Source organism: Protopterus annectens, chromosome 1.part0 (assembly GCF_019279795.1).
Source record: "Protopterus annectens isolate FY-2018-M chromosome 1.part0, PAN1.0, whole genome shotgun sequence".
Classification (NCBI taxonomy): Eukaryota; Metazoa; Chordata; order Ceratodontiformes; family Protopteridae; genus Protopterus; species Protopterus annectens.
In genome coordinates, this window is record NC_056725.1 from 1,731,304,743 (window position 1) to 1,731,316,998 (window position 12,256).

Here is a 12,256-nt window from a genome sequence, read left to right on the forward strand (position 1 = left end):
TGAAAATATTGCAACTTTTATAATTACTGACACTGGTACATGTTGTATAAAAAATATAATAGTCTCCATTATATATAAACACTTGAACTTGCTGCAGAATTCCTGCACCCGTTGTTTTTCTGATATAGTCCTCTCTGTGGTCATGTAAGTATTTTAAGAATACCCACGGAAAAGGTGTGGTTGAACATTTATGTTTATAGGAGGACTTGAGCTGGGAAAAAATAAGGAATTTTCTTCCTAAAGTGGTGAATTGTAAGAACAGCTTAAAGCATATTTGGAGCAACAGGTTTGTGAGGGTTTCATTAAGGGCTGGCCAAATAAGTAAGACTGATGAGACTCTGGCACAGTATTCTTTCAGCATTTTCCCTCCTGTTTGGGGCTTATTTCTATGCAAAGTCTCTTGACATCAGGAGCACCTTTTGTTGCTGAAGCTGTCTTCAGTTTGGAGGGGGAGGGGGTTTAGTCATGTGAAAATGGGGAGGTTCATTATGGGAACAAGTAAACAAGAACAGCTAATGTGGATATTTTTACATAAGAACAAACAATAATGTATATATGAACCAGTAAATTATGCGTTTCCTTCAAGTACGTGTGTCATGCTTTATTTTTACTCTCTGCTGACTTTGCTCTGGACAACAATGAAAGCTGTTATTATGAACTCTTCCTCACTCAGCAGCATACCCCTGTGCTCAAGACTGATGGTACAGTCCAGACTTCAGCTGTGCTGGTGATCAAACTACAGGAGCAAAACTTTTTGTAGGAATGACAACTCCAGACACTGGGATTTATCAAGACAACAACTGCAGGAGACCACCGAGTGTATATTTGAGGGATAAAACTATTATGACTGTGAAAAGTTTAGTATCTGGCCTGGGAACTGTATTGCAGTTCTGCAAGCAAAAAAATGTTCTTTTGGGAATTATTTTACTTCATCTTGGTAAGACATGGTGAAGACATTCAGAAGAGTTAAGAAACAGGTTTTTGCTGCTTTTTGCCTTTGAATTCATATAAGAAACAAGAAGACAAGTCAGCTTGTACTGGAGTTGCTGCTTTTTTGCCAATATCCCTTGCTTGGTATTGCAGAAAAAAAATAAATATGGAAGATGATGACCAAGAAATGCCTAGCTCACAGCTACAAACAGACAGCAGTTTACCAGCAAATTTCTCCAAACTCTGGACAGATGTGATGGGTTTACTGGTAAGTGTGGGTGTTGGGTTTAACAGACTGTGGGACAGAATAAAGACAGGACGATGACAACTGTTGTAGTCAGGTTGTATGGTGTACTACCAACAGAGCTGAAGGTACTTTTCTGTCCAGACTGCTAATGACAGTATTTGGTTATTTGCCAAAAAGGACTTTGTTTTTCAGGATTTTGTTTTTCAGTCTGCTCTAGCTGGATCAAGTACTTTGTTATGCATTCAGGCAATACACATGGTACGTGTTCACGAGTTCATTCATTAAGTATATTGATAAACAGTGAGGATGCAGTGATTTGGTATCTGAATGAGACTGTTAACATGCAAAGGCTGCGTTTAACTGTTAAACTAACAACTTATTGTGAATATTTAGACTGGAATTTATTTTGTATATTTTATTTATTTATTTATTTTTATAGAGAGTACAGATTTCAAATGCTACTTTATTGATAAATGTAGCTGAAAAAGTGTACTTCTTAAAGCTGTTTACAAGCACTAAAATTCATAGCAAAAGAAATACTTAAAACTGTAAACAGGGTGGATGTCAGTTTAAAGCTGTTGCTTATAGCAAAACACTCTCACCAAGCGTATTTTTTTTTTTGGGGGGGGGGGCACAGTTCACTTACTATTGGAATTTGCAGCAGTTGGGCTTTAAGCCTTGCCCTAGGTTATATGTTTGATATGTATACGTGGATAGAAATCTAACAGTATCTTTTGTCAACACTTCACCAGCTTCTTGTCTGTGTTATAAAACAAAATGTAAGAACTAATGAGTCTTGTCATTAGCTGCTTATAAGGAGATGCTTTAATTAATAATAGGGAGGAGACTAGCCAATAGCTTACAGAAACTGTTAGAGTGCAAGGCTCATGAAAAGCTTTGCAAAATGTAGCAAATCTTTTCATGTACCTTCTACCCTAATAATTTCACAAGGATTTTGCAGTAGAACCCAAACTCTAAGGCCAGGTATATGAATGCATTTTTTGCTATAAATTTACTATGCAAGGTTTAAGTTTAGACAGCGTTAAGAGAAGTAATTTGATTCATAACTTCTAAACACGTTTTCATGTGTTTTTTTTTTTTTAGTTGACTTTTTTGACAATAATTCTATCGGATATTAAAATAATTTAACATATCCAGAATATTTCTTGTGGTAAAGCCAGTAGTTGGTAACTTCCCAAAATCAGTAGTCCAGTTTGTTAAAAGATTGGTTTCCGTGGAGATTTTTTTTCCTGGGCAGTTTGCAGTGGCATGTTTAGTTATTGCAGAAAGCTGTTATGAGAGTAAATTTTTACAGATCCTTCTGTGGGAACTATCAAACTGCTTTCCCTTGTTGACATACCACACAGTGTACCAGTAACACCCAGTGGATTTGGAAACCAGAAACAATGATTCATGCTGGTTCCATGAATCACCTAGACAGTGAAATGTGCAGACTAGTCTGGAGGATTATGCAGGAAATTAGTTATTGCTGCTGATAAGAATAATAGTTGTCAGAGATGTAATAAGGACTTTTGAAACTGAATCAAATTAATCTGTTGTGATGCAGTTCTGTTGTGATGCAGTTCTGAAGTTGGAAGCAGCAGTTTAATTCAGAGCTTTACCATAAGAGTAAAATTTCAAAGAAGTGTCAGATCTTTGGCCAGTTTAAGTTCCAGTTTCCGTAGCATAGTCTTTTCTTGCTACTGAGGATGCATGCATCTGTAAACGTACTACATTGACCCAACGGTGCTTCTGCTGCTCAGTGAATGTCCAGGAATTTAGAAGAAACTTGTTTTGATGCTTTGGGGCCCAAATGATCCCTTTGGTGGACATTTGCTTGCATGAATATACTACTTGAAAGTCCGCAAGGATAACCTGCAGCACTAGCGCATTTAACATACGTCATTGACCGTAGTATGTATGGTGGTGACAGAATGTTAAGTGTTCTGGAAGCATACCACTGTCCATTTTTGGTGTCTGTCAGTGTGGAGACGACAAGGTGTAAATCAGTGTCTTGTGTATTTTAAATATCCTGGTTATTTCCATGGTGACTGATGGGGTACTTAAGGAATTAGTATGGAAAATCTTCTGGAAAGATGTTAAAACTTGCAGTAGTGTACATTGGATGCAAGATACATAGTATCGAAGTGCAGCACTTTCACAATGCATTGATAAGTTTTGTGTATTTTCAGAAGTGTCTCAGCACTTTCAACTTGCAAAAGTATGATTAATAATGTGTTATGAAACAGCCCTCTGAAGTGATACAATAATTTTGTGCACTTCTGTGTTGTCAGTGTGCATTGTAGGGTGATGTCTCATGAAAATGAAATGATACATGTTTTGCTTATTATGATAAGTACTGCTTTTCTAGTGCTGACATATTTGTTTTGATATATTTTACTAAACATTGTCAACAATGAGACATTAGCTACACAGTTTGGCTGTTAATACTCGGGAGATGTTGCCATGTCCGTTGTCATTTATTGGGTCGACATCTTCTTGGACCCAAAAACATGATAACATTATAGTTTTCCAGGGCCAAGTAGGTCCATTCTTTATGTATTGATCAAGGCATTAGCAAATTCTTACATAATTCAGAAAAAAGAATGTGGCATATTTTTCTTCAGCATGACGCAGAATGATTTTTTTTAGTCTATTACATCTTCATCTTACATTTTGCTGGAATATGGCTTGGTCTCATTTGGAGAGCTAATTTGATAGGTGGTTGGTGACATTTTGCAGAGAATCCTTATATAATTAAAACAGCATTGTAGCACACTGAAGTTAGTCTAAAGTTCATGCTGAAGATCAGAGGTTTAGTGGTTTGTGCATGCATTTAATAGCTAGTACAGTATTTAGAAAAGGAAGTATGAGGAGCATTTGTTAAAGCTGTTGAAAAAACAAGTCAGACACTTGAAGTTGCATCCCTGGACCCTGCAAGCTCAGTGTTTGGCATGTCAGCAGCATGTCATTGCTCTGTTTTGCAAGCTACAGATTGCTGCTAAAATAAAAGAAATAGCCATTTGATAAATTTCAGTAGCGGTTATTGGTTTAAGACTCTAGGTTTGAGTTGGATCTGTTTATGTGCCTCCCCCAAGTTTGTTATTGTTGAAATGATTGCATTGAGTACACCCTGTAAACGTACTTTAAGTTGGTAGGAGCTGTGCTAGTGAGCAAGCACTGTGATGTAGAGTTTAACTCATTAAAATGGTTTGGCGTGAAGGTCGGGTCCTCCTGTATAAGAAACAAACAAGGCAGATAGACTGAATTTTTGAATGGATTTTGTTGCCTTGCTGTTTGAGTTTAAGAAATAAGAGCATTTACTCAGGTGTATGTGAGATAGTGTTATGTTTGAGAACGTTTTTAAGTTTAGACTTTATGCTTTTAAAGTGAGAGGCTCTGGATTTGAATACATAGACCCTACTAAGCATACCTCTCAAATGTACAGAACTTAGTACAACACTCAGATTTTTGTGTCACAGTTTTGGTCTGTTCCACATAAAGAGTTTTGGTTTCTTGGCAAATCATTGAGGATTGAAGTTGCTCATAATCTTCTTTCGGCTGTACCTGTTAGGGGTTGCCACAGCGGATCATCTGTTTCCATTTCTTCCTGTTCCCTGCATCATGCTCTTTCACACCAATCGCCTGCATGTCCTCTCTCGCCATATCCATAAACCTTACCTTAGGCCTTCCTCTTTTCCTCTTACCTGGCAGCTCCATCCTTAGCATCCTTTTCCCAATATACCCTGCATCCCTCCTCAGCACATGTCCAATCCAATGCAATTTCACCTCTCTTGCTTTGTCTCCAAACTGTCCAACCTGAGCTGACCCTCTAATATACTGATTCTGTCCATCCTAGTCACATCCAGAGCAAATCTTAACATCTTTAACTCTGCCACATGCCTTTTCATCAATGCCACTGTCTCAAACCCATATAACATAGCTGGTCTCACTACCCTCTTATAGACCTTCCCTTTCACTCTTACTGGTACCCGTCTGTCGCAATTCACTCCTGACACTCTCTTCTCCACCCATTCTACTCTGCCTGTACTCTCTTCTTCACCTCTCACCATTACTCTGAACTGTTGATCTCAAGTATTTAAACTCATCCACACAGACAAGAAGCTGGTGAAGTGTTGACAAAAGATACTGTTAGATTTCTATCCACGTATACATATCAAACATATAACCTAGGGCAAGGCTTAAAGCCCAACGGCTGCAAATTCCAATAGTAAGTGAACTGTGCCCCCCCCCCAAAAAAAATGCGCTTGGTGAGAGTGTTTTGCTATAAGTGAAAATAAAACCCATAGTTACTACCAACAATAATATCCTGAAAGATTCATGGAATCTACTTGGTAAACTAGAACATTCATTGTGTTCGGAAGGACTTTCCTTCGGAACAATGGATGTCGTGGACCTCTTCACCAGTATACCTCACGACACTGGTTTGAATTGGTTCGAAGAAATGTTAATTGAATACAAAGGGTTTACCAATGATGAATTTAGGATTATATTGTTATTAATGGAAGTTATTCTTAAACATAATTACATTTATTTTGCTGGAGAATATTACCAGCAGGTAAGGGGTGTAGCGATGGGAGCACATTGTGCTCCCACCTACGCAAACATCATCATGGCATATTGGGAAAACAAATATCTTCTTAATTCCCTATACAAGAATAATTGGGTGCTTTATGGTCGGTTTTTGGATGACCTATGTTTCCTTTGGATAGGAAATGCCACCACATTCTGTGATATGGTTGAATATCTTAATGAAACAACAAGCTTTTTGAAATTCACATATAGGTTTGACACTGAGACATTGAATTACCTGGATATTACTGTAATGAAAAAATGCAATCATTTTATTTCAAAGGTATACAGGAAAGATACTTTTTCAAATTCGTATCTTCATTACAGTAGTTCGCATCCCCTCTCACAGAAAAGAGGGGTTCTTAAGGGGCAATATGTGAGAATTTCAAGAATGTGTTCAGAAGATAGTATTTTTATGCAGGAATGTGACTGGTTAAAAGTCCAATTCCGTAATAGAGGATACCCTGAAGACCTAATAGATGAGATATATAAAGAAGTTTCTTTGGCTAGAAAATCCAGATTTGCCCCCATACTAGGTTGTAACAGTGAGATAATTTATTCTCATAAGGAACAGACAACAGAAAATTATAGTAATAGTCTGATAACTACCTTTGATGGACAATCTAAGTTGGTTAGAAAAATTATGGAGAAGGAATGGTTTAATTTTTCTAAAATATCTGACCTATCCAACATTTTTTCTGACACTTTGAAGTTTGTATATAAAAAAGGTAGAACACTTAAAAATCATTTTGAGTCAGGTCACATGGATTCGAAATACATTAGGTCAGACAATAAAAATCAAAATAAAAAAGGTTTATTTAAATGTGGGGCGTGTAAATATTGTAAATACCTACTGGTAGGGGAGAGTTACTATTTGAAAGACAGGAACAAAAGACTTTGTTTAAACTCATTTGTTAATTGCAATACCTGTGGTATTATTTATTTAGCAGTATGTATGTTCTGTGGGTCATTTTATATAGGCAAGAGTGAAAGAAAATTGAAACAACGCATTTATGAACATTTGTATGAGATTAGAACATCTAGAGAAAGTAATGCTTTGTATAAACACTCTTGCCTATGTACAAAATCAAATTTTCAGTTTTTTGTACTAGAAGTTGTTAACACTGATGCCAGGGGGGGTATGTGGGAGACCAGGGTAGAGTTCAGGGAACTTTATTGGCAGGTTGTATTGGACTCTAATAGGTTTCCTGGTTTAAACGAAGTGGTTTCCCTGGCACCTGTATTAAAAATGAGGGCAGCCAAACTCTAAAGTTTAATTCTATTTTTCAAATAATGTATACCAAAGGCATGGAATATATGTTTTACTTAATAGACTTGCATAACTTGTAATAACTGTTTTTATGTAGTTTTTTAAAAAAATCCATTAGTAAATCAAGTCTATAATTTTTACTGTGGTTTTAAATAATTTGTTATTGCTGACTTTCATATTGTTTAATTGGTGTGATTATTCTATTAGTATTAATTGTGACTAGTATATAAAACTAAGGAACTGGATGTGCTGAGTTCATTCTGATGAAGTTGTTGACGAAAACGGAGCTACAAATAAAGCGTTAATTTGGTATCAATTGCTTTTGCTTTTTGCCTTCGTGGCTAGCTACATTAGCTTGCAAACTGTTTGTTATACTACCTATCGTTTTGAGAACTTATTGGTGGTGGCCTTGGTCCATTGGTGTCTTTTCTTGGTTTATCAGTTTGTTTGGACACCTTCCTGGTTTGAAATTATAACTCACCATACCACAGTCCTGTCAAATTGTTTTTGAATCCACCACTGCATGCAGGAGTGCTGTATAACTTAATTCTTTGTGATGTTTTAGACACTTTTTGCTGCAGTGTCTTTTTCCCACACATTTGCATGCAGGCTCTCTCTACTGCACCTTTAAATGTTCATCCCTCTTTATTCCCACTATCCCTGTAGAGTGGCACGTGGAATGAGACTGAGTGAGCTGCAGGCAACTGAGCTTTTGGTCAGCACCTGGCCAGCAGCACCTCAGACATAGTTATGCATCTCATTTGCTAGTGTCATAGTAAAATTTCTACCTTTTTGCTATAATTACCACTGTGAGAATTGACTGAGAACTATGTATGTATTCTGTAGCATTCTTCTGCATTTTATTTATATGCTGTATAATTCAGTTTATTAATTTGTTTTCTTGAGCAGATTATCCCAGTGGTCAAACCACTGGTGGTTCTTTTTTCATTGGAATTATGGCATCCAGAATCATTAAGGCAACACACTGGTGGCAGTTGTTTAATAACCAGCAAAGCTAATTTACAAATGTGATGTTCATAGTTTATAACAAGTAACGAGTGTGAAAAATTGCATCAAGACCTCAGAGTGCTGTTTATGAATCACCACTCAAAAAGGCTCTAACAAAGTGACCTAATTCTTAGTTTATATATCAAAAGAAATTGGTGACTTTTAATAAATACTCTTCCCAGTTCAAACACATTTACTGATGCAATTAGTGGAGAGATCTGCCCTTTAATTGCTGCCTAACACAAGATGGACTGTGATCCATATTGTCTGCAGACAGATGTAGCATGTTAGTATTCCAGGAAAGGGCACTGAAGCTATTTCTGGGTAAGGAAACTTCATGTTTACATCTAGTGTATCCTGTAAGGAAAGGACGGCTGGAGAAGAGCATAGTATGGTTATATAGCTTGAGAGGAAGAAAAATGCTGAAGTGCTCTACTATTTTTGAGAAAAATGGATGCACATAAAATAGGAGGTGTAATTGTGGATTAATTAGAGTCGGGAATGCTCAGGAGCAGAGACGGCAGATATATGGCAATAGTTCTATGAGGAAGAGATAGTAGATGTAAAAAAATGAAGAGATGTATAAGTAAGCTAGATTACCTACTAATGATTTCTGCCTTTAATAACATCAGTGGTCTGGGTTTGAAAAACACTTGAGCTGGACACTGAAGGTTCAGTAAGAGAATGGAACCATTGGGAATCCCGTGATGAGAGGCATTAGGCTTGTTCATGGTACCACAAGTTGGGAAGCATTAGGTTTGTTTGTTGTACCATCAGGAACTCTTTTATGGAGACAGAAAAATCAGGGCTGATTATCCACAGTATTCTAATGAATGGAGGACAGATAAACCAGGTCTATATTAGAATGATGAAACCTCAGTTACGCGAATCCCGAAAGGTCGACACATAAACAGCGAACCACATGAACACAGAATGTCTTTAAGCGCAAAATTCAAAATACCGAATCACCATAGTTGTCCACACCATGTTTAGTGAGGTAAAACGTCAGTAAGAAATTCCCTTATCCAGTGTAGCTCCCTAACGAAAATCTGCAATAGTTACTGACCTTAGGGTTAGGGTGCGAGTTAAGGTAAGTGCATATATAGTAATACATTCATATTTATTTTGTTTGGGTAGGCAGTACATAGCAGGCGGTGTAGCTGGCCAACTATGGCAATTCGATATTTTGAATTTCGTGCTTAAGGATGTTCGGTGTTCTTGCAGTTTGCTGTGTATGTGTCGGCCTTTCGGGATTCGCGTAAGTGAGGTTTTGGCATTCTAATATAGACCCGATAAACCAATAAAAATCTGTCAGCTGTAGCCAGAGTTCCTTGTTTAACACCACTCAGGTTCTACCTCTTGTTTTTCCTCTTTTTTTCTGCAGGAAGCTTTCCTCATAGTGAAGGTAGGTGATACTCCTCAATGCCGACCACACCCAGTTGTCATGCCACAGTTTGATGGTAAAAACCTTGCACCTTTTGGATTTGAAACTAGTGATGGAGAAGGCTGGTGTAATATATGGATTGCAACATGGCTGAAAAACATTTGATGAACACAACTTTTAACAAACCAATATCCTTGATTTTCTTTTTATAAAAGAGAAAAATGCATTTGGGGGGGGGGGCTGAAGCATCTTGTACCCTCAAATGTGACGTAATCAGCTCAGAGGTTGGGCATACTAGATGTTTACCCTGTTTTATTTATTTATTTTATTTATTCAGTCATTTATTTGTACCTTTTTTAACTGGGTAAGTGGGCTGGTATGTATAAAGAGGTGTTAACATAATTTATTTCTGTATACATTCATTGTGTGTTGAAATACTGCTGTGTTTCATCAGTGGTACAGTTGGCTAAATTATTTAACAGTACAACTTCATCAGATTGACCGTTAAATAATTTAAGCATTTCTCCCCTTTCTTTGAGGTTGTGCAAACCTGAAGTTAGTATATTTAATTTCTGGGGGTGTGGAGGGGTTAAGTCCCCCATGTAAATGTTATTTTTTGTTTTACTTTAGATAATCACAAATGTAGCCTGTATGGGTACATTGCTGTTACCATTTACCTTCAGCAAAATCATCTAAAAAAAAAAAAATGATCACGGATGACTTTTTTGATGTTTTGTATTTCAAACAAACTCACTGGCAGTTGTTCATTATATACTCATATCAAGGCATCATTTTCAGCCACATTCCAGGCCATGCAGCAGAAGTGATATGAAATTAGTTTATTTCAAATAAATATGAAGTTTCTCATTAAAACTTTATTTGATCAATTTAAGCATTACATTTAGAGCGAAACTCAAATTTTGGCAAGAGGCCTGCCTTGTAGTTGGTTACATAAGTGTAATCTTATGTAATGGGGGGACAGAGGGGTAAAGTTTTCACTGAATCTGTCATCAGCAAGTTTGCTGTATCTACAGCATTTGTATATGCGGTGACCTTGACCACCAGTTCTGAACAGGTCTGGGTGCTTCCTTTGAGGTTACAGACATATGTGAAGAAGGCCTTATGATTGTCTCTAGTCAGATGTGGCCTATTTGGACTCTGTTTGCTTTGGAGGATTTCACTAGTCCTCTTATTTGCTTGTTCAAGCTAAGGAGACATTGCTTCCAGATGGGAACCTGCTCCTTCTTGGTCTTGGATAGCAATTTTTCTTCTTTTGTTATAGAGTTTATTTATTGCAGATGTCCACCAGACAGGTTTATTCTTCCTTGCTGAGGATGATTTAGTCCTGTTGGGTATTCCTGATGTCATGCATCTGTATAAATGCGTGTACAGTGCTTTGGTGTAGTCTTGGATATTGGTGCCAGTTTCTACAGAGGGGGAGGGGGGCTGTGAAGCTGTTTATACCATCCCTCAGGAGGCTGTAATCAGCTTTGGAGACGTTTTTATGCTTGATCCTAGCTAGAGGGGGTTGGGGGAGATGGTGACTTCGAAAGTGACCGCTTTGTGCTCATATCTTACCAGGGAGGATGATACTATAGGGATGCTGCAGTGGTTACTCATGTTGGTTAATACCAAGTCCAAGATATTATCACCCCTTGTAGGGGTATCGACTAGCTGTTCTAAGGCATTTGCATTGACAAAATCAAGGAATCTCTGGGCATTTTTGTTCTGGCATGAGCAGTTCTTCCAGTCTATGTTTGGGAAGTTAGTCGCACAGGATCAGGGTAAAGGGTTGAATCTTGATGGATTTGAACAGGCTCAAGTATGCAGATTGGGCATCTTGAGTCAGATTTGGGGGCTGGTAGCTAGCTTTGATTTGCATAGGGGTCTTGTTAATGGTTAACTGCATCTGGAGTGTCTCCTGTGCATCATACTGTTTGACCAGCCTGGAAGTGTGTATGTCTTTAATGTATATTGAAACGCTACCTCCTTTGGCTTTATTGCCCACAGTTTCATAGGTAGGTACTAGGCTATCGGCCCTAGGGCCCATACAAGCCTAGCCAAAAAATGTACCCTGGCTTTCGCCACCCAAGAAAATTATTTTCCTGTGCCCCTGTCGAGCAGAGCCACAGAAGTGATCCCCGGGGTGAATTTCCCATTTCCCCATCCAATCATCAAGATTTTTCTTGAAGAGTGTTAATGAGGAGCTCTGTTTGACATAGATAGGTAGTCTGTTCCAGAGTATGGGAAGTCTGTGGGACAGGAATCTATCCCTCCAGCATGTTCTATTTATTGTGGTGACAAGGTTTAGGTCCCTAGAGTGTGTAGCTCGGAGGGATTGGGATTTCTTTAAGTGGAGCATGTCCAACAGCTCTGGGTTTGACATAGCTTTGTATGTTAGGCAGAGATCGCCCCTGAGTAGGCGATATGCGATGGAGTAAAGCTGTAGTTTTTTGAGACGGTCTGCATAGGGCATCTGTTTGAGGCCAGTAATCCTCTTTGTGAGGTATTTCTGTGGTCTTTCCAGTTGTTATAGATGTCTTCTGAGGTACATACCAAAAGGGGCATTGTACTCTATAATGGGTCTAATGAGTGATGAGTTGAGGGGAACAATGACCTCTTTTTTTCTGGAAGAGAATCCTTTTGTGATGAGATGAGCCACGTAGAAGGATTTCCTGACCACTGTGGCGATGTGATTATCAAAGGAGAGACTACTGTCCACCTGTGTCCCAAGGTCTCTTATCACATTTTTGGCATTAAGTAGACTACCAGCTATGTGGTAGTTCATGGGTACAGAGTTTTTACCAAAGGGGATGACAGTGCA

At 38.1% G+C, this 12,256-nt stretch overlaps 1 protein-coding gene across 4 annotated transcripts in view; it reads left to right on the forward strand.

The window, feature by feature from the left end:
- SASH1 (SAM and SH3 domain containing 1) overlaps positions 1-12,256 on the forward strand; it is a 1,700,050-nt gene that overhangs the window by 535,143 nt on the left and 1,152,651 nt on the right. The window contains exon 1 of one of the 4 annotated variants that reach the window (XM_044068872.1): positions 698-1,198. The exons of 2 other annotated variants lie outside the window; for them this stretch is intronic. In XM_044068872.1, coding sequence (XP_043924807.1) covers positions 1,097-1,198 — 102 coding nt within the window. In that variant the 5' untranslated portion in view covers positions 698-1,096. Of the gene's footprint in view, positions 1-697; positions 1,199-12,256 lie in introns of those variants that run through there. One more of the 4 variants, XM_044068908.1, reaches the window with a different exon arrangement.